The 23,035-nt window shown below is 34.2% G+C and overlaps 3 protein-coding genes and 1 long non-coding RNA gene across 6 annotated transcripts; 3 read left to right on the top strand and 1 right to left on the bottom strand.

Annotated features, from left to right (window-relative positions):
* The first annotated feature begins 2,293 nt into the window (after positions 1–2,293).
* On the top strand, positions 2,294–8,474 carry ERA1 (Prenyltransferase family protein). The gene is made up of 14 exons (XM_011100181.3): positions 2,294–2,576; positions 2,730–2,816; positions 3,183–3,288; positions 3,996–4,031; positions 4,856–4,938; positions 5,027–5,080; positions 5,285–5,336; positions 6,047–6,111; positions 6,265–6,321; positions 6,448–6,520; positions 7,005–7,091; positions 7,216–7,399; positions 7,622–7,749; positions 8,158–8,474. Exons 1-14 carry the CDS (start codon positions 2,464–2,466, stop codon positions 8,389–8,391), a joined length of 1,359 nt encoding a protein of 452 aa, XP_011098483.1. The 5' UTR covers positions 2,294–2,463; the 3' UTR covers positions 8,392–8,474.
* Positions 8,475–8,760: 286 nt separating this feature from the next.
* On the top strand, positions 8,761–11,660 carry LOC105177136 (uncharacterized). The gene is made up of 3 exons (XM_011100179.3): positions 8,761–9,761; positions 9,953–10,094; positions 11,204–11,660. Exons 1-3 carry the CDS (start codon positions 8,950–8,952, stop codon positions 11,396–11,398), a joined length of 1,149 nt encoding a protein of 382 aa, XP_011098481.1. The 5' UTR covers positions 8,761–8,949; the 3' UTR covers positions 11,399–11,660.
* An 802-nt stretch (positions 11,661–12,462) lies between these two features.
* On the top strand, positions 12,463–22,128 carry LOC110013163 (uncharacterized). 3 transcript variants are annotated; one of them, XR_016067557.1, is made up of 5 exons: positions 12,463–13,032; positions 15,252–16,129; positions 16,623–16,831; positions 16,909–20,061; positions 20,714–22,128. It is a non-coding gene; the product is annotated as an uncharacterized LOC110013163 (long non-coding RNA). The 3 variants fall into 3 exon arrangements; XR_016067558.1 differs by lacking the exon at positions 20,714–22,128 and having other exon boundaries at positions 12,464–13,032; positions 15,221–16,129; positions 16,909–20,337; XR_016067556.1 differs by lacking the exon at positions 20,714–22,128 and having other exon boundaries at positions 12,466–13,032; positions 16,909–20,337.
* Positions 14,163–16,587, bottom strand: LOC105177135 (RNA exonuclease 4). Its single transcript, XM_011100178.3, has 7 exons — positions 16,018–16,587; positions 15,744–15,895; positions 15,530–15,660; positions 15,232–15,443; positions 14,941–15,147; positions 14,662–14,742; positions 14,163–14,508 (listed from the first exon to the last, which is right to left on the bottom strand). Exons 1-7 carry the CDS (start codon positions 16,050–16,052, stop codon positions 14,262–14,264), a joined length of 1,065 nt encoding a protein of 354 aa, XP_011098480.1. The 5' UTR covers positions 16,053–16,587; the 3' UTR covers positions 14,163–14,261.
* Positions 22,129–23,035: the final 907 nt, after the last annotated feature.

A 23,035-nucleotide genomic window follows, 5' to 3' on the forward strand; every position in this document is an offset into this window, starting at 1 on the left:
GAATTTTACTATGTTGTCCTAATATATTTTCTTTTTCCATCATAACCAAATCGAAATTGAACTCGAATTTTGGTTTTAATTGAAAGTATCGGATTGAAGAATGTTTTTTTTTTTTTTTTTAAGAGCATGATATATCAATTTGTTTCAATACATAAGTTTTTTCATTAGTAAAAGGTTTATCAAATTTAATGATATTAATAAAAAAATCAGATAAAAATACATATTTATCCCAATTAACTTATTACTAATTTATTACATGCCAAATAAATTATTTTATGATCAAATCACTCTTATACATCTGTGTAAATTAATGAATATGAGGAGGTATATTTTCACCATCATAAGGACAGTTTAGTGACAAAAGATTTATTTGACCTATAATAAGTCGGTAACAAAATTTTTCATTCGAGTTTTTTCGTAATATTAGCAAATTCAATGAATTTTAACTAACGGATAGACATGTTCATTAAATAAAAGAAAACTTATAATTATTTAAATCACATAAAATTTACGTATTATTATACCAAAAATAAATAAATAAATTATCTCTTATAAATATTTTGTAAGCATTTTATCTAAATAAAATAATTGTACTATTTTGACCTCAGCTATTGTACGAAATAAAATTATTAAATGAATCGGACGTGACTGCGAATGATAAGTTAGAAGTAGTACGTGCGGCAATTTTACAATTTCGTAGCGCAGAATGTTCATTGGATACTAATGTTTGGATTAATTAAATATATCACAAAATTACTTGATTAATTAAAGACAATGAACTTAGTCCATTTTTGAACAGATTTTGCTTTTAAAGAAGGAATGATCAGTCCATAGATTTGCAAAAGATCTGAGTAGAGTAAAAGGTCATTTCTCCAAACTCATCTATACATATACTAATTAGCTTTCTTTTTTTCCTTTTTTTTTTTTTCCTTCTCTCTTCATCTGGATATCAACCGGCTATAAAACATCTCCATCATAATAATCAGGTGGAGCCTACACTATATATATAATTGTCACAAAAATGTCAATCTAGTGCAGCAGCGTGCTCAAATTGATGTCTTTTATTAGTGATGGGGTTGTGATTCGAGAGCGAGATAATAAATGAGAAAATAACACTCAGCACTTATATTGTGATTGATGTCTTGTGTTTTTAATTTAGTCTTTAAAAATAATAGTTGACGAGTCTATTATATTAAATCCCGCATACAATCTACATCCACGTCAATTGATAAATTATTATTAATTGAAATAGATCGATTATAACCATTTATGTCGAATATTAATATTTCACAAAAATCATTATAATAATCACACATTAATTAATAGTATTAAATAAATTTAATCTAATCAACCTTATTATACAACATAAACAATATCTCAAAAATAAAATGAATTTTGAATCATAATTTCTGGAATCATGGAATCTCCGCTCCACATATGATTGACAGCTTTTACACTCTCATTTATAGCATAATTAGGAACATAGGATTTGATTGTGAAATATTAAAGTGATGATGGATGGAGGATAGCATGAAGGTGTCTAGGTACCATGAAAGAGGAATTATTTATGGTATTATTGTCAGTTTATTAGTTAACAGGCTACGAAGGCAGTAGCTATTGTGCCGTCAACACACGCAATCATCAGTCATGCAACCTTTGACTGTGAGTTCGTAGGCCTATCACAAACAATTTTGTCTGAAATTGAGGTTTGGGTGAAATACAATGTATCATATCCAAATTTGAAATCTCCTATATATTTTTTCTTTTATGAAAAATAGAATTTGTTATATAACTACTATACAATAGTTCAAAACATAGACTCATATATTTGAATAATACAAGTGTTATATATAATTTGAAATTTTGCACTAGTATAATTTCTTATATAAAGATATTTTTTTTTATAGAAAGATAATTTATTAATTTATAATATTATGAAAAATTATTGACATTTTTTCCTGTATTATTAATATTTTCATCAAGCAAAAGTGCATTTAAAGATGTCGAAATTAGCAACAAATAATTTAGAGGGTAGCTTCTTTTTTACTCTTTTATCTTTTCATTTTTAATAATTATAAATAAATTTTTTATAATTTAAAAAATTACACAGTCATGATATGATTAATATTTTTATCTAATAAATAAATTATTAAATTAATTATAATTCATCAAATTTATTGATAGTATAAAATTAAATTAAATTAAATTAAAATTCATATTGAAAATCAATTTAGAATTATTAGTTACTCAAGTCTACTTTACCGCGCCTATCATTTTCCGCCGGCCCGGGCCCGGTAGAAAAGTCGGAATCGCGCTCACTCGACGTTCCAGTAACAAACCTTAGGCAAGTATAGTCGCTATTATCATTACTTCATCCTTTCTGTACAAAGCAAAGTCTCGCGCTTCAAGTATCGGAAGCAGCCCCCGCCACCGCAATAGCTGTAGCCACCGGCGGTCGTTGAAATGGAGAATATTAGGGCCACCAAAACTCAGGAAGAGCAGTGGATGGTTCAGAATCACGTTTTCCGAATTTACGATCTTGTCTTCCGCCTCCCTCCTCATGCTCAATCCGTCAAGTTAGCTTCCTGCCATTCAACTGCAATTAGGGTTTTATCTCTCAGAATCAGTTTATTGGTTGATTTTTTTGTTGTTGGGAGTTCCTTAACTTCAAACTTTACTGATTCTTTTACTATTTTGTTTTGGTATGTTTTGAACTGTGGAACTGGTAGCTTTGAGCTTCGACGTGATAACCACATTGAGTATCTCACCAAGAGTCTCAAACAGCTCGGCCCGAATTTTACGGTTTTGGATGCTAAGTATTCCCTTTCTCCAAATCTATTTATATACAAAGTTACAAGCGGAAGAAAAACATGTATACTAGCAGTTCCTTTAGTTTTTTCTACAGAGTGTGTATGTATGTGTGTTTCCCCTTGAATTTGATGTAAAACTAGTCAGTGTTCACTTGAAATAAATCAATGACTAGGCATGAAAAACCCATAATTACTTGTTTGTATCATGTATCAAACATATGTGCAGCAAGATATTCTGAGATATAAACATTTACTTATAGACATTGGGTGTTATCAGTAACAAACTATCGCTCGTGGAAAGCATGTTTTGAGAAGTTCCCTTTTCCTGTTTAAGTACAGCTTCTAAGATCTTATCGGTTTGCTGATTCACAGCCGACCTTGGCTCTGCTATTGGATCATACACTCAATTGCATTATTGGGCGATTGTCTAGATGACAAACTGGAAAATGGCGTAGTTGATTTTCTCCAACAGTGCCAGGTCTGATTTGGTTCTAGTTAGTTCATGTTAATGCTTGTTGCTTCCACAAACTTTGTCATTTCTATATTTAGGCATACTCTTATGAAGTATGAGCATCCTGCTGAAGTCAGCCAGAATTTCCTGTTTGCACTGCTGATATTCCAGCCAGCTGCTTTTCTTGTCGAATCTGTAAATTTAGCGATTTGTTACCATGTCAAATGACATTCTTCTCTATTTCTATGCGTATATATTCTGAAGTCTGACCCTCTTATTTCCACACCTCAAATGCACTGGTGGAATAGCTCAGTGTAATTTGCAAAACAACAAGATTTTCAGCTTGGTATATGAAAGATTTCCGAAGCTAAACACACGACTTACTTTGATTCAGAAATCAGAATCAGAAAATGCTTGTACTTAACTGCAGAACAAAACAAAGAAACAAATTGCATTCCAGTATGGCCTGGACAGTCTTAGATATAAAGCTGTGCAGATGGAGGCTGTTTTTTAACATCTCAGCTGTATTCTCCTAGTTGCTTGTGGTAACTAACTATAGCACCAGGATCCACCTAGGTCCCAGTGCATGGTGGATCCTGAAATTTGATGTTCTAATTTGCTGTTGAGTGTTGTTGGCATTGAGCCAATTTTCAAAGATTGTTTTGTCCACCTCATAAAGTTCTCTGAAATTTCTACATCTGTTCTGATTCTAGTTTGGTCTAATGTTACCACAGGACCCAAATGGTGGCTATGGTGGTGGACCAGGCCAGGTAAGATTATTTTGTCAAATTTTCGATCATCTTTTAACTGCTTATTAAGATTGACTGGACCAATATCTTTTGATTTTGTTGGTTTATCTTTGTCTGTTGCATTTGTTGTTCCTTTTATCTCTTCTCTCTCTTTTTTTCCACTCCTTTTCCACCTCTCTTGCCTTTAGCATGTTAGAGTTGCATTGTTTAAACTTTGATCAGGAATCATACGGGAAAAAAAAAGGACTTTGGAGAAAACATGAAATAAGAAGGAATTTTTTTGCTCAGCATCACACTCAATGTTCATCCTGAACCATGTACAGCATACAAAAGTTAGATGAAGAAAAGTTTATGATGCTATAAAGTTACATGGATACTGCAAACTTAACTTGAACGATATATTCTCTCCAGTGGTGATAATACAACCTCCAGTACCTGCTGATAAATGAATAAGGAAATATGTGAAAGATAAACCACTGGCATGCTATTTAAATTGTTTTTTATCTTTACCTGAATTATCATTACTTCTAGCTACGAGGTAATCTTCTAAGAGAACAGAGATTACAGGTGGTAGCATACCTTCAATTTACACAAACACCGATTTTGTATAACTTGGTGACAGAAATCATGTGATAGAGTTACATTTTAAATTATTCATGTGTTTGGTCCCTGATTTTCTGATCCAGTACTTGAGTATTGGAAATCTTTGACTTTATACATGAGTTGTTTGCAATGAAAAATACCAGAAAGAATTCTTGAAAAATAAATTGGATTTAATGTTTTTATTCTTTCTGAATTTCTCAAATTGACAGATAATTAAACTGATTGTTTCCTACTACTGTTAGATGCCTCATCTGGCAACAACTTATGCTGCAGTTAATACACTTATTACAGTGGGTGGTCAGAGATCTTTGTCATCAATCGATAGGTGGAGAATCCATTCTTTTTTGTGATCCTTTTGTGTATAAACTATATTTTTATATTATATTTTTATGTTTAAACCTCCTTTATTTCAGGAAAAAGTTATATGCATTCTTGCTGCGAATGAAGGATGCAAGTGGTGGCTTCAGGTATACAGACATTCTTGCTTGTATTGCATGGTAGTAGTTCCTCTGGAGAAGTTTGTCTTCATATTAAAACCTTATCATGGGTGACTGGTTTTTGCTTACCAATGATCCGCTGATGGATGTTCCCTTCCTGTTCAATGAATTGAGTCTGATACATATGTTTTTGTTTGTAAAATTCAATCCCCTCTCAATCATAATTCCCTTTAGGATGCATGATGGCGGAGAAGTTGATGTCCGTGCTTGCTATACTGCTATATCTGTAAGTTGAAGTTCCGTCTGATGTGAATAGTATTCATCAATAGAAGTTGCATGATTATATCATTGCTGGATATTTGTTTTATTGTTTCTGCTTTTAGAAACGATGGGCTCTAAATGTTTGTTGGCAAAATTGCGTGCATGCCATGCCAAATTACTGAAGCCTTAAGTTCATTTGTTCAAAAATATCCTAAATATGTAAATTTCAAGAATTTGAAAATTTTATGCACTCTATTTTTATATATTTTGGCTGTCTACCTAAAGAATTGAAGAAGAGACATCATTAACAAATTATTCATTGAAACAGGTCTAATTGTTAAAAAGTAAAGTTGCAAGCATGATGTGATGGTAGCAAGAGTTGGGTGCTTAGCCTTATAGTCACTACATCTTTAGTCTTGGGACTACATAGAGCCTTAGCTGATGTTTCTTTTGCTTTCTTATATGGAAAATAGAGACAGAAAATTGGCCAGAGGATCTGAAAATTAGTCAGGTCTCTCTTGTCATTAAGGCTTCTGTTAAACTTCATCATTACTGAACTTCATAGTTGGGCTTATGATCACTGTTGATTAGGCGAAGAGCTGGCATAATCCCTTTTTATGCAGTCATAAGCCTATGTAACCTACAAAAAGTGCATTGTAACTAGGTTTGATTTATTAAGTTCTTATTCATTCTAGCATGTTCCTCTTACACTTTGGAGAATCGTGCTTCATTTAGGTGGCCAGTGTTCTTAATATCTTGGATGATAGGCTGATTCAAAGTGTTGGAGATTACATTTTAAGGTTCGTTTTGATTGTTTACTTGATATTTACTTTCTTGTTTGTGAATTCTTATGTTATATGATATGAGAAATGGCCTTCATATTCTTGCTGCACAAGAAGTATTTGTATGATCTTACTCATTACTGAGGGTATAGACATTGCTGCCTATCACAGTTGCCAGACTCATGAAGGAGGAATTGCTGGTGAGCCGGGCTCAGAAGCTCATGGTGGGTAAGTCCTTTACCATAATAATGTTGCTTATATTCATCCAGTTCTGGTTTATTTATGTAAAGTAGTTTGCTTTTAGATTCACATTAATTTGATGAAGAGCCCTTTGTCCTGGCCATGTTTTGTTAGGTACACGTTCTGTGGTTTGGCTGCAATGGTTCTAATCAATGAGGTTAATCGTTTGGACTTGCCTGGACTGATTGTAAGTATCCCTTCTTCCATTTAGATTGGATGTCTTGTACAAGCTTCCTTTTCTCTGATTGTCTCTTTAGACTTAAAGAATAGTGTGTTTTGCCTGACCGTGAAGTAATTCTTATCTATAAGTAAGAAATATTTGGTATAAAGTGTTTCATATTTTCTTGATATTTACATATGAAGATCCTTCCCATTGGGGGTTGTAGAATATCGATATTGATACAGTATCATTCTGGGTGGACACCTTGATTGGCAATGTGTTAGGAGCATGAAGCAAATTTGGAGCACTGTATTCTTTCAAAATCTATAGTGTGGATACTGACTTCGCAAATTATAGACTATCTTTAGGATGTGAATTGGCCATATTTTATGTTATCAGTACTTTTTGCTAAGGGATGTAATCAACAATTTCTCCTATACTGAATGAGCATCTTCCTTCTAAATTTAGATTAATTATTGGCTCTAATTCTTTCTTATCAATGCTATTCCAGGATTGGGTGGTATTCAGGCAAGGAGTAGAATGTGGATTTCAAGGCAGAACGAATAAGTTGGTCGATGGCTGCTACTCTTTTTGGCAGGTGATTGGAGATCCATACTATTTTACATTTAGTTGTTTGCCATCGGAGATTCTCAATTATTTTAAATTTAATAAGATGTCACTTAGATATTAGATATAGTTAGTGATACATAACCTGCAACCAGGGAGGAGTTGCTGCAATTATTCAACGACTATATTTGTTGGTCAATGAGCAACTGGGCCTGCCAAATACCTTCAAATATGACTGCAGAACAGCAAGTGACAATGATTTGTCAGACTCTGATGGAGAACCATACTCTGATGGGGCGGCTTCCCCAGAAAATGATAGCAGCCAGCCCATGCAAGAAGGTGAGGAGAAGTTTGCTTGCATACTATTTCTACAATGTTCTTTTTCCTCAGTTGCAAATTATGGTGATGGTGGTGGTCAGCTGCCTCTCATTCCTTTTGCATACTTACTATATTATTTAGAAACCATCTTGCTTATCCTTGTGTCTGTCTAAGATCCTCTTTTCATGTAGTTGCAGCTCGTTTCTCATAGACATGTGTATCCATTTTATCTCCTTGATGCAGGAAAATCCAATGCTTCTGCTGCCATAGGGGTGAATGATAATGGTTACAAGTTTATCAAAGGGGCCATTGGCATGACACCTCTTTTCAACAGCATGGCCTTGCAGCAATATATTCTCCTTTGCTCACAGGTATATTCAATCTTGTAGTACATAGGGATTTGCTCGATTTTTGCCCCCTCTGATGGTGTCTGTCCAGGGATTGTCCAAAGGGGAATCCAATCTTCTCTAGCCAAGTGATTGTTAGTATATTATAACTAATCAAGTGGTGAAAATGATATCTGGGACTTCGATGGATGTCCAGAAAGCCAATTAGAATGTCAGAAGTTCTAGTTCAAGCTCTCCAAGTAGTTATGACTCTCTTAATTTCTAAACGTGTCGAACTTGCAGTTCTTATCTTGCAGAAACTTCTTGTTCTGCTCACACTTCAATAAATGAATGCTACAGTCATCTATATGTAAATCCAAGCTAACCCCTACCCTGCAGACGCACACTATCAATTTTCTGGAGAAGATTTCTCATAAGATGTGGTTGATGCAGGAGGAGGCAGGTTTCAGAGACAAGCCGGGAAAACGGAGAGACCACTATCACACATGTTATGTCCTAAGCGGATTATCAATCTGCCAGCATAGCAACATAAAAGAAGCTGATTCTCCACCTCTGCCAAGGGATATAATGGGCCCTTATTCTAATTTGTTAGAACCTGTGCACCCTCTACATAATATTGTGTTAGACAAATACTATGAAGCACACGAATTCTTCACCACATCTTAGGCACATAGGATCGTCTACAGATTTTAGCTGTATCATGACAGTTTTCTATATCAGTTTCAGTTAAAATACGTCTGTTATTCTCACTATTCTTCACAAAATGCTACGTCCGGGACTCCGTGCAAAAGGATTCTTACTTTTGGGAATCCAACATGCATAAAAAAATTTAAGTGCGATATGCTTCATTTCACCACATTAATTAAATAATAAATTAGTTGAAAGAACAAACGCTGCAACTTTTGGCAGCAGTATTGAAATCAGTGTATACACCTTGGACGAGGTAGTGTAGATCCACGCAGGCATTCACCCAATAGTACCTGAACCTGACAGTGTGACGAAGCGGTCAACTCAACAGCCCATTTTATTACTGTGACCGTGAGCTCCTCTTGGTCTGTCCTAAAATTTAAAAACAAACCTCCGAGACCGTCACCATCGGTGCCCGCCGCCCCCCTCCCAAAAGCTAGAAAGAGAAGAAAACAATAATAATAGAAAAATCTCACCATCTGATATAATTCATTCCAACTCTTCACCAAACCACACCGGAAAAGGTCGACAAAGATTATGGAAAACCAAAATAAACAAAAGACTTCCCCCGCCCCTGATTCAGTTTCTGACTCCTCTCCGCATCACTCCAGACAAGATAGTGGAGAACACATCTCGCTCTCGCCGCCGCTGGGTTCGCCGGGAAAATCACTGTCGGACTATTCTTCTTCTTCACTTCACTCCAAACAAGATAGTGGAGAACACATCTCGCTCTCGCCGCCGGTGGGATTGCCGGGAAAATTACCGTCGGACTCTTACTCCTCTCCACTTCACTCCAAACGAAACAGTGGAGAACATATCTCGCTGTCGCCGCCGGTGGGCTCACCGGGGAGCTCGCTTGGTAGTCATTCACTTTCCTCCCATCATACGCCGGTCAATAACAGTCATGGGTCCTTCCCGGAAGATGGAAAACCTCAGTCGCCGGAAAGTAAGCCTCCGCCGGCGGTGGTAAGCAGGGATGTGTTTAAGGAGCCTATGGAGAACAAGGTTGTGATCGAGGAGCCCATGGCGGTGGTGAGCAGGGCGGTCTTGGAGGAGCCTAAGGCCGTGGCGAACTGGGCAGTAGCGGAGGAGCCTAAGGCAGTGGCGCCAAAGACCGATCCAGCTGGCGGAGTGGTGGAGGATCGCGGCGGCGACGGAAGCGGTCGGCGGAGGTTCAGACCATCGCTGTCGATATTGAGGAGAGCTAAACGAGAGAAAATGGTGAAAAGAGCTGCCCTGGGGTTCAGGATTTTTGGGTTCTTGTTTTGCTTGGTCTCGTTTTCAGTGATGGCAGCTGACAGAAATCAAGGCTGGGCTCTTGATTCATTTGAGCGATACAAAGAATTCCGGTACAATTGATTTCATATATTTGAATTCTTAGAATCACGACCCTGGGATATCAATTGATGAAAAGTTAATTGTTAATCGAAGTATTTCTGAAACCAATAAGCTTCAAATCTTCGGTTCTCAATCCCTATTTCTCTCCGTCAATTTTGTGGTACTGTTTCAGCCTATTACATTCGAATTTGGGATCTCGCAGGTACTGTATGTCTGTGAATGTTATCGGATTTGTGTACTCAGCAGCTCAGGCATTCGATATATCATATAGCTTAGCCACCGGAAAGTATATTGTCCAGCACCATCAGAGACTCCGATATTACTTCGACTTTGCAGTTGATCAGGCAAGTTTTTAACGTTATATTATGCTTATGTATTGGTATTCCTATTGGATGATTTAAGTATTTCAGCAAATATTTGCACTTTCTGGAGAAATACACCTTTTTCTTCAGCTGAATCCTTCACCTGCTTCATTCTTGTATTAACTTGTGAAGGGCAATTGATTACAGGAGACTGCACGTTCATGATTGTATTAACATCATGAATTGTGATCCATTATTACATGAACAAAAATAAGCAACAAGAGTCTATAGCGTTGTTGATTATTACAGTTGCCACTGTATATTCTTACACTTAGTGGGGAAAAAAGAACATCCCCAAGAATCCATTAATGCACAGTTTAATGAAGTAATAGAATGAAAGGCATTAATTCTGACTGTCAACGTCGATGCTCGAGTCCGATGAGGTTGGAATGACATTAGTGGTTGTTTTCTAATTGAATTCATCTGCTTGACTTGCCTAAAAAGGTTTTCTGAGGGTATGTGGGCCTTACTTTGGTGAGTGTTCCATGGAATACGCTATGGAGGGGAATTAGCATGGGGGACCATCTGTTTCTCGAACCACTTTGCCAGTCTATCGATAAACATTTACAATTTGAGGAATTACACAGGAATTTTTAGTACTAGTGCTGTAAAGAAAAGTGTTTCTGTTTTCTTGTGATCTAATGGGAATTTCCTAACGTGAGAAGGTGAAATGAGAAAAGAGAGAAAAAGTGGAGAATCCATTCACCGTCCTGTTCTGTCCTCTTTGATGCCTAGATTTGGTTAATCTTTTACATTGTAGGTCTTGGATTCAATGCTTAATGCCAGTTGGTTTTCACGCTTTTTCTTTGTTTCATTGTTTTGATGTCTTTGTCTGGACAGTAGTGATGCTTTATATCTTGCCATATTTTGGAGTCTAGAGAGTGAAAAACGAAATGATGCGCAACAACCAAATTGCACCCTAATTCCAGTAATGAGTATTTATATTTGATAGGGAGATCTATCGGTTTTAACTATATTTCAGAAACTTCTAACATATTGCCTGTAACCTCTTGTTGTTTGGTTTGCCTATTACTCAGTGTGATTCAATGCAAACTCACTAGATTGACTGTGGGCTTTCTTCGTGGTGGCAGATGATTGCTTATCTTCTGATATCAGCATCTTCATCGGCCACTATTCGGATTGATGACTGGCAATTGAATTGGGGAAAGGACAAGTTCCCAGATATGGCAACGGCTTCCATATCAATGTCGTTCCTCGCGTTTGTTGCCCTGGCCTCTAGTTCTCTCATTTCTGGCTATGCTCTTTGCACCTCCAAAACCGTGTAGGTTGCAACTCCCCATATGAATACCATTTGCCTCTTGCCTCCCAAGAAATATGTAGTAAATTTTGTCTGCAGCAGAGAACTTATTCATCTGAATTCTCCTTTCTGTATATACATATTTAATGTGCTGAGATTTTTGTTTGGATAACACCAGCAAAGCATAGTGATTTTCAATGAACAGATTGTAATATGACTCCGTGCTTTTAAGTATTGGTGATGTCACCTTCAAAAATGTGAAATGACCTGCTGAGCATTTCTCACTCCAAGTCAAGTTCCATTCATTGACATCTCACTCTCACTACAGTTTAAATAGAAGGAGATACTGTGAAAGTAAATTAGCACTTTTATGTTTAAGTTAATAATGAGCTCTATATCTCAAAAAGAAAATTATGATGGAGACATAATAAGAGTTAAATAGAATTAAAAAATAAATCAAATTATTCAATCTTTAAGTCGGTCCATAAAAGCTTTGGTTCGTTGAATGTAACGAATCGAATTTGAACCAAAAAATTCTTGTACAATAAGTTTCGAGCTAAAATAATAAAATATATTTAAAAATAATAAATTATTCGAGTCTGATTCATATTTAATCCGATTAAAATTTATTAGAACTCAATTAAAATAACCAAATAAAATTCGAATATAATTTTATTCGAAGGAATTTGAACTTGTGTTTGGTTCATTTACAGCCCCAGACGTAAAGAGGAGAGAATTCTCCGCTTATAAAAACATTATTAAAAAAGGCAAAAGGAAATTTATGGGAGATTTATGATGATTGTTCAGAGAAAGGCCAGGTGTTGGGAACTAAGAATGTAAATATGGCCCATCTCTCTTGGATCATCGTCTAGCAGTTTACTTTAGGGGGCTGCAGCTTTTTCGGCCTTCTGGATTTGTTTCCTGGGAAGATTGGGTCCAATTTTTGGAGACTGGTTCAGTGGGTCTGATAACTTGACTTGGCCCAATTTATCGTGGCATCAGGAATTATCCGCATATTAGTGAATCTTAAAAAACTATTCACGCAAGAATTAGATCTCATTATTCTGAACTATTTATGATCTTTTCCTAAATTTCCAACATTTATGATTCGAAATTCTATAATGATATTTGCAATTTGTCGCATAACACAGTAATTCAGTTCTTTATTATCTACATTGAAAAGAGCGAAAATTTTCTCGGCCCATATCGAAGAACCCATGTTGAATTAAACTCAGACCCCAAGAATTTCGGGCCCTAAATACAAGGAATCAGCCTTCATCGATCACGTTATCGGTAAGATCTTCAGGTGTAGAGAATTAAAACAGAGAATTCCACGTTTTCACTTGACTTTCAAAAATGAATGCACAAATCGCGCGCTAGATGATCACCCAAAAGCTCCGTTCCCACCAAGCCCTCGACTCATCTTTTTCTTTCTTTTTGGTTTTTTCTTCATGTGATCGTACAAATCGAGCCAGTAATTCTAGAACTGGAACTCTCTATTTTTGTGCCTGTTTTTTCTTCACTCATAGTGCTCGAATTGCATATTTAAGCTGTAGTTACTGCCAAATTTCAATATGCGAGCAAAATGACAGAGACAGCAGGCAATGGTCTTGCAGACGGCATGGTTGCTTATTCCAAGGATTAACAGGGTTATCGTTGATGGTAAAATTCTACGGTTGTGCTTTTATTTTTTTTTTGGTGTTTAAATAATAATACGTATCTTTATACAAATACGAGTGGTTCAGTTCATCTGCTGCAATTTTCAATTATTCATGGGGTAATTTAGTAATTTTATTGAGTATGCAGTTAGAGTCGAGTTGTTGTGATCTCGCTCCATTTCTTTTTGTATTTTCGTTGTCCCCGTGTAGGCCAATATTTACGTGTAGCAGCTGCATATGTCTTGTTATTGTAGTTGGCAAGGATGGGATCGTGATGATGTACACGAATTTGATCTATTCATGTATTATGTATTTGATCTATGCATGTAATATGTAACTATGTGTTTAGGTTTAGATGTAAGTTTCCTTGTGCATGCATATATGCACATGGAAGGAAATGCGCCTCTGCCTGTTTGGCTGTACTTGTAGAATTTATATACCGATTGGCGTTTCAAAAGAGGAATCAATCTCAGATATTAGAAAGAAAGGGAGATTTGCTATATGATTGAGGTGGAACTCTTGGTGGTTTGCTGCATCAGGCTTTCTAGATTAGAATTTCTTTTCTCTGATAGACAAATTAAATGATGGAAATGTTAAATTTTGCAAAGTTTACATGTTATCAGCTGAAATAATTATTAATATCACGAAGTATATTAGCGCAAAGTTTGTCACATTTAGGATGCAATAGTTTTCCTGCTACTGAAAAGGCATACAATAAACAATTGGCAAAGGCCAACAACAAAATAAGTGCTTCAGTTTACCTATACTGCCCCACTTTGGTATAAGCAATATGGTGCAACTATACAAGTTTCAAGGTGCATATATACGTGAAAAGATTCAAAACAACAAAAAGTCATTTATTTCTAGCACATGCTTCATTTTTTCAAGTTATATATAATAAGTATTATTGCATTCAGAGGAAGTACTTAGAAAAATACAAACCACATCGTATCTCCTAGTTGTTTGCTTCTTATTTTGGGGTTATTGTTGTTAGTGAAATATAATTATGAAAAAATAGAGATAGTAATGACATTATTGTAACTTATGATGCTACACATAAATCTGTTGAGTGAACTAATTCAAAATGCATTAGTACGTAACAGTAAACATATCCCATAAGCGGCATCATAAATTTGCATGTTTTATTATCATGCTAGTACTGTGCTGCCAGTGTAAGGATGTCCCTCCATAAGTATGTCTCAGCCTCATTGAATAACTTATCTTCTTCCGCACTTAGTTGCTTAATTTGGAGTCTAAGCACCAGCAATAATAATCAGACCTTGATATTTCCAACATTTTTTCTGGAGTCATTCTTTCAAGCTCGCTTTGCCTCCATGATGCAAAATTGTTGCGGTTTTGTGGATCTGAAGCCATAGGATAGTCTTCAACCTTATGAGCTTGTGATCTCATTCTCATATACAGCCTCATTGTTGCAACACAGTCTTCATAGGGATCTTGTATGCCAATTTGAATGTCATATCTATATGCACAGAACATTGACTATCTCAGGATTATTGAAGTTAAATGACAAAATAAGAGTGTAAGCTATTCATACCTTTAGATGTCATATCTATATGTATGAAACATTGACTCAGAATTTTTAAGTGACAAAATATGAGTTAGAGCTATTTACCCAAGGTATGCTTTTGTTAAATATTTCAGTGAGTTGCTGAGCTTGCTTGTCTTCATCAATGGAGGATATTTTGCTGTATCCCTGTAGAAAAAAAAATGTAGATTAATGAGACTGTGGGAAAACTTATTTATTTGAGATAGCATTTGAATTTTTTTTTCCTTGAAAACATAATTATTAACAGCTCAATCTTAATTCAGAAAACCTCAGATAAACATTATGTAAACAAAATTGTGATCCAAAGGCCTTTAAGGCCATGCTGTTTCAGCTGAATGAGCTTACCTGATCAATATTGCTGGATATTCCACTTCCAAGCATTTCAAATCATGATCTAGTCCATGGCCTACAAGGATCCTAGCTTTTCCGCCTCTAGAACGGATCTGCCATGTTGGTTCACCATTGCATAAGTAGTCTTGGATCTTCCGCTGGACTTGCCTAAGTGGCATTGCATCCCTCAAAAATTCTGGTCGTATACCTGTTGTTTCATACCTGTAAACATTTTGAAATATCTTAGTTCTAGTTGGAATCTATTGATTGACATAATACTATATATTTCAAGCAGAAACTCATTACCTATAGTTTGTGACTGGAAGGTGTGGCTTGACGTATGTCTGAAAGATTATCTTTTCATGCTCATCAATGAGGCAGACCCTTGCACAAAGATCCAAGGAGCCATCACTGCCGCCGCCGACCATTTTGCAAGCAAGTGAAACCACTTTTGCTCTGCTATTATCAATCCTCATCTCATCTTGAATGCCCAAGTTAGCCATCCGATATAGCAGACCCTAATTCAGTCAAGGAAAAAAATTATATAGATACAAACAGGAGAATGTGCAGTGAGGTATTCTCGTTCAAGTTTGATTGTTTTTACATTGTTTCCACGTGAAAATTGGCATTTCTCTCTGTGGAGCTGAAGAGCATAGCGGCTACCAAGGATAGTTAAACAAAGGTCGCATCCTCGTTCCTTGAATACCCTTTCACATTCTGCCTTCGGCAGAGGTCCTGGTAGGGAAATCACCATGTATTAGAATCTCAATCTCATATGATTTATAGCATAATATAGTTTTGAGGAGATTGAAGAATACCTATGAGGTGCTCCCTTAGAGATTCAAATGAACGACAATGCTTTTGACAAATTCCGCACTTGGGTTCATGATTTGAATGAAATGATATCCTCATATGTTCAACCAGATGCTCCATTTTGTTAAATTGTCTGTAGCATGCAGCACACTTGTTCCTGAGCATCAAAACAATTAGCGTTAACATGCCATCACTAGTACTTATGTTCATTAAGGCAAGTATTTGATGTATCAGTGTATATTTGATGATGGCTTGTCATTGCATGAAATAAAAAGTTACCTCATATTCTCTGAGGACTCCTTTCTGCTGTCCATGATTGACTGATTGTGTCGTACTGAACTGGAGCTTAATTCCAGAGTTTGGAGTGCTTGGAAGGAACGAAAATGTGAAGGTATTTATATTTGTTGTTTTGATTTTTTTGGCCTACTTAGGTTTGAAAGATTCCTCAAGGTCATTAGTTGCTTGGGTGTCGGTGTCATCTTCTCTAAAATTCACCTGCTAGTACCACCCCAAAACAGGCTCACACAAAACATTCGTGGCAATCCAAATGCTTTCGGGCCCACATCTGGGCTGCTAGAATATGTCCTTGCTGTCGTATCCTACCATCTCTTCTCTCTCACACACACATTTGGAGTTTGGCAACTGGCTCCTTACTGTATATGCAAATATGAAGTCTGCATGGCTCTTTTTATCTTTGCTCTTATGGAAAATTTGTTCGAACAGTTGTCAGGAATTAGCAAAGCCTGTAATTATAATCACTCTGCTACTTTATTTGTTTATTGTGAGGCAGAAAAGCAGTTAACAAATCATGCCTAAGTTATACTGATTATACCTCGTTCTTTGTAAGTGGATGTTTACGTTCATGCATTTGGTGCCATGTCCAGGTTTTTTAAAAGTGTACAGATGGGATTCAATATGATAATTATGCTGCCCAATCCAACTTTATCAGTATACCAAATGGTTTCATGCAAGTGTGGTGTTCAATGCCTTATGACTGTTCAATGCATGTACATGAGACTGTGCAGTGTGCCCTTCGAATCTTGATGCAACTAGTCATGCTGCACATACCCGTTATGGGCAATGTATTGAACAGGTATCAATTCAACAATTGATAAAATAATGCATGTGGAGAAGTGTATACAAGATAAAAGCAATATGTTTCCTTTGCAGAGAGGTTTTTCTATATTCTTTGGGCAAAAGCAATGGAGTCAGGAGATAAGGCATTCAAGCAGCTGATGGCAGGTAATCTTTCCTTTCTGCTTTAAATCTGTTGAGTTTACAGTGTCTATTCCTTAAGCAAGCGAATTGATGAGAAATCGAGTATGAGGAGTTTGACCCGGGAAGAATGGTAGCATTATCTTTGACTGAAGTAGGGCCAGCATATTTAGATACCGTATGGAAAAGACATCATTAGAATATTAGGATTCTAGTCCACCGCCTTTTCACTGTTCCTGTTATCTTCCTTCTTGGAATGTCAAACGGCAATGTCTCATATTAGGGATCTACCTAAGCTATCCCTACCTCCTTCCTTTCAATCTTTATCTCAACCAAGACACAAAACTGTTATGCTGAGCGTCATATCAACCTGCTTGTGGTTTGTAGCATTACCGAGGTCATAATTCCAAATACAAAAATTCTTCTCTCAAAAACCAATCAATCGTATGATACATTTTGATCAATTTTCTTGAACTATATACTAATATATTTATGAGTAATTAATTTAGAATTAATCAGACCCGAGTTAGACTAAGATTACCAAATCGAAAAATCCATTTCGCAAGGCAACACCCTACGGTTAGGTTCTTTATTGGAGGAGAACAATGCTGTTAGTAGCGTACCTTGAGCCTCCCTCAATGTTTCTTGTGTTCATTTGAAAATCCATCTATTACATATACAAGTCATCTACACTATTTTATAATTGAAGACATCGAATTAATTAATGTCCTCTCACAAATTTGATAGGTGATTATTCACTACTCTCATAAATAGGCAGTAGGCATGTGTCTCACTTCCCACTTTTTTATATTTTTTATTTATTTTTATTTATCTATTTTCTTTCCCTAGCAATTTCCCTTTTCCTCAGTCAGGTTATCTTCTTAAGTTATAATCTCTACAATGTATCAATATTTATTAAATTAAACCCATAAATAATAAAAAAAACCTTACTAATAAAAAGTGGTTTCATGCAATTTAAACTGTATGATATTACAAATGAACAACTTACCTCCTTATGAAAAAAAAAAAAAAAAAGTACTTTACCCTCCTAAGTAATTTATCCTTGCTTCATTTTAAAAAATATAGGGGGATAAATTGCTCTATTTTGAAAAATACAGGTGGTTAATTGCTAATTTTTTTTTTCATAGAGGAATAATCTGATCATTTGCAATATCATAAAGGGTTGCATGCATTTTTTCCAATAATTTTTTTTTGGATTGTTATAAAGTAATTCTATAATTCCTCTAAATGTTTTTAAGAAATATGCACACCCATAGAGCATGCAAAATTCGCTAGTAAATAAATGCAAGCTCAGTTGGTTGTGTTGTCGTATAATTGATTATCAAAAGGTTAATTTGAAATAATTGATAATAGAATTGTGATTGTTGTGTATCAATTTATAATTTTATAATTGATTATTATTGCATTTAAAATATTAACCCCATTCTTAAAGTTAATAAATGAACTAAAAAACATATTTAATACGCATAATGGGTGATTAGAAAAATGCAATTATGGTAGGATTAAATGTCAATTTTTATCAAAATATGAGTTTAATAAAATTTAATTCCACAATTAATTATTAAAAGGAAGGGTCAATTGACACACGCAAAAGAAAAAAGTTGTCCTTGAGACCCAAGTTGACTTGAACAATCACAAGACCATATTAATGTCCGGACTATGTCATTTTATTAATTTAAGATCTTAATTAACCAATAAATTAATAATTTATTAATTTTAATGAGATTTTTTTCAATTCAATGTATCTACATTATTTTTTATGAATAAAATATATACAATTGTGACTAATCAAATATAATATATCCCCTAAAAAATAATAATAAAGTTCATTGTACATAATGTGTATCAACTTTTTGTTGCAGTATGAGAACACAGCATCGGAGTTTTTGGATGCAATAAGGAAAGTTAGAGATGAAATAGAATTATATTTAGATTTTAAGAAGAAGCAAACAATAATAAAATCATATTTTACTAAGTTGTCCTAGTTATTTTTATAATTTTATGGGTTTATTAATTTATATGTTGAATGAACAATAAATTTATATAAGGGTCTTTCGAAAAATTATTATTTTATTAATTTATACCTTGAGTCCAAGTCTAAATTAAAAAAAAATATTATTTTAGAGAAATTATTATCGAGTATTAATTTATGAAGCACCTATTAATTTGCATATGCACTTGTAATTTGTAAATTTTCATATCCCAGTAACACATGAAATAATTTTTCAATCCTAAAGGTTATTTTATTAACTTTTCATTTCAAAAGAGTCATCCATTAACTTCCCATGGGATTATTATTAAAATTCCTGCATCAGGAATTTTTTTATTTATTAATCTCAGTCAATTGAAAGTAAAAAATATATCTACTACTATAATTTGTTATGCAAAATACTAAAAAAAAATACTTTTATGTAGAACTTTCTTTATTAAATTAAAAATTGTTATTGAAACAAATTTGCTTACTTAAATTTACATTTAAAAAAATTATGGTTGTGGGCGTGCGACGGCAACTAGTATCACAAAAAGCAACCCAGTAACCATTTTATTCCAAGAAGTCGGGAACAATTTAATTACAAAAGTAGAGGTTTATTCGGATGAAAAGTTAATGGAATGTAATTAAAATTATTTAATGATCTTTAGAAATAAAAGAAAAAGAATTATCAGAAGGATCTTTTTGTAACCTTTGCTTAAAATAATGAATCAATGAACTAGACGAATTAGTAGTATTAAGTTGCATATATGTTTTATGGACACGTGTATACATGAGGAAACCTCGTCTTGCTTCGGGGAATATTGTGGGAAATGACTGTATTTGCATTGAATCGTCTGAATATGCGAAGAACAAGAAAGAGTGGAGGCTCAAATACATAGGTGACAAAAACCTGCATACGCATCTTCTCTTCTCTCTTTTTATTCCAACACTTAAAAGAAAGGACACCCCAAAAGAAAAGCATAGGATTCTTCAAAACTCAAAATGGTCAAAAGAAGATAGGTTTGCACGTGTGTGTAGACAAGTACGTGCATTCGTGGGGACCTGAGTTTAGGGAAAGCTGTTCATTTTTCTTAATCGTGGTCTGGATATTCCATGTATGCTTTTATGATTTTCTTGGTTTCTATTTAATTTCTTGTCAAGATTATGCTTCTGTTAAGACTGTTGATCCGTGTCTTATGACCATCATATGAGAATTGAGTCACGAATGTATGTAGTATGATGGTAATCATTTTGAGTCCCTTAAAAATCTGAACTCTAAACTGCATTTGGTGCTCGGTGCTTGTAGTTTATTTTGTAAGGCAGCATTTGGATTGTAAAATCTTGAATTTAGCTGAAGAATTTGAAATCAAGAATCTCAAATTTCTCCTGAATTTGGAACTATAGTTCAATAGTTGCTGCACTTTGCAATCTTTAGTAGTTAAAAATTGTGGGTCGTATTCGGACATATGTTGGTCTTAAACACTTCAAATTCAAATACGACTAATTAGAACTTAGTAAGATCGTGTTCAAGTGAAGTGATGTTCTTGAACTTGTGCTTAAATCCAAATTCAACTGGTCCATAAGAACGATTCTTGTTTTGTGGCCAAAGAAAAGTATGGGACCATATTTAATGTGTTCAAGATCTTTTGCCTGAAAATTGGCCTCGGCTTATTATTATTGCTCACGATTTCTCATTGTTCTTGTCCTTTCTTCTTTTATGAAAAAATAAATAATGAACCTTGTTTGATGAGGTAATGTGAAATATAGATTCTGGAGATGATCCAATAGAATGGGCGGTCCACCCAAAGAATTGTTCTTTCCTCCAATTTTCTTTTTGCATACTTTTGGCAAAGGCATTAGAGAAAGCAACTGAACATTAATGATCACTTGGTCATGGAGGGGGACATGATCAGGAAATCATTGTGGTCAAACTTTGACCATGTTGCTTTTCCTGCACTATATCCACTTGAATTTTCACCTACGAGCCACAAGTCAAATCAAACTAAATGAAAAAAGCTATCCCTTTTGTAAATGGAGAAGATGCTCCTTAGAAAAAGATGAGAAAAAGAAAATAATGACAGATAAGCATACTTTCCTTTATCTTTCTTTCTTTTCTTGTTTCTCAACCTGAAAACCACACTAGTTTTATCCCCATGGAGATATTAGAGATGCTATCCTAATTCATAGGTTTAGTACTTCTAAAACTCTAGACTTGTGAAAGAAATCTCCTGTTCATTGGCTTACCAGTAACTCTTTCTGGAGATATCTGTGGTGCAACTATTAGGCCCCTCCTTTTTTAGTGTAATTGAAATGCATGCTGTTATGCGATCTATAGGTTTGATTTGGTATACATCAATTATGTTGCATGTGCTTTGATCCATATACACTTTTACATGCACTAATACAAGCATAAATGTACTATACCAGTAATCTATATTATAAAAAGGATATAGGTTTTTGTAGAAATCAAGAAAGCCACCCTGGAAAATAAAAATTAGCAATAAGATAAGAATTAAGAGCAAATTATTTTAGGATAAAATTGCAGGGTTTTAGTACGCGTTGAGTTGCTGTATAATCTATCTTGGAGCTCCTTACATAGGCAATTTAAGGTGTGATTAGTTTCTTATACTAAGAGGATGTTTGTCTAAGCTTATAAACTTTTCAAAACATCTTATAAGATATTTGAGAGCTTATAAGCTCTAAATATTTGTTTGGGTAATTTATTTTTTAAAAAGTTTATAAGATCTCAAAATAAGATGTTTTGGATCTTATAAGTTTCTTAAAAAAAGTTACTTTTCTAATTTTTTTTTATAAGATCTTATAAACTATATAAATTAATATGTTATAAGACAAAAATATCCCCATTCGCACACTTATACACTCTCTCTCTCTCTCTCTCTCTCTCTCTCTCTCTCTCTCACACACACACACACACACACACACACACACACACTCTCTTTAGTATTTAAAAGCTTTTTTTGCTATTTAATTTTTCTAATATTCAAATAAGAGAAAATACTTCATTATTTAATAATAAATTATTATAGTTAAACAAAAATAAGATTGGTATTAATAATATATTTACTGAAAAATATAAATTCAAGATATTATAAATTATACGACTAGAAATAATCATTGCATTAATAAAGAAAATATCAATTATATATTTATATTAATTTCGACTAGCATGAATGTACATATATTATTTTTATTAAAAAATTTAGGTCATAATTCGTTATGTTTTTTGTTATTGTAAAAAGGTTATCTATTAAATTTTTATTTGAAATTAAACTAATGCGTACTATTTATGAAAGCGTTTTAAAATTTTTCAAAACAAAATATATCAAGAAAGAACAACTTATTTGATTCTAATGGTATCATGTCCATTTTAGTTATTTTACCAGATAAAAACCTTATTATGGCAAACTCCGTAACATCTTATAAAATGTGAAAACATCTTATAATTTTAACATCTTTTTTTATTCCAAACACTTTAGGAGCTTATTTTTTAATAAAATCCAATATCTTTTAAGCTCCTAAAACATTTATAAAATGTGGGAGGAGCTTATAAGATATTTTTAAAAAGTTTAGCCAAACACCTTCTAAGAGAGGGGTTTAACTAAACTTATTTAAAACATAAGCTCGGTACATCTTACAAGATGTATCTAAAGCTTATAAAATGTTATTGCCTTATTTTAAAAATAAGTTTGTAAAGTGCTTGAGTAAAATGTAATTATGGAATTTTAAAGTTTTAGTAACTGATATGGTCAAAATTGAATGAGTTTGTTAATATTCATTGAAACTAGTTCTTATACTTTATGCTTTTTTTTTCAAATTTACTCTAGTTTCTCTTTTGACATGATCTTTTATGTGTATTTAAGCGTTTCAGTTCATCTTTTGGTAGTATAGAAAATTCTTATTCAAATCAATTACATGGTAAGTGTGATTGGTAATTTTTTTTTGAATTGTACAACAATCACATGATAAGTATATTATATTTGTCATATAATTAATTATAGTCTAATTAAATCCGATTCAAATTAGAATTTTTCTGGTACTACTGGGTAGTATCTGTGAAGCGAGAGTCAG

The sequence above is a fragment of the Sesamum indicum genome, linkage group LG9 (genome assembly GCF_026168435.1).
Source record: "Sesamum indicum cultivar Baizhima isolate 11 linkage group LG9, ASM2616843v1, whole genome shotgun sequence".
In the NCBI taxonomy this organism is placed as follows: domain Eukaryota; kingdom Viridiplantae; phylum Streptophyta; class Magnoliopsida; order Lamiales; family Pedaliaceae; genus Sesamum; species Sesamum indicum.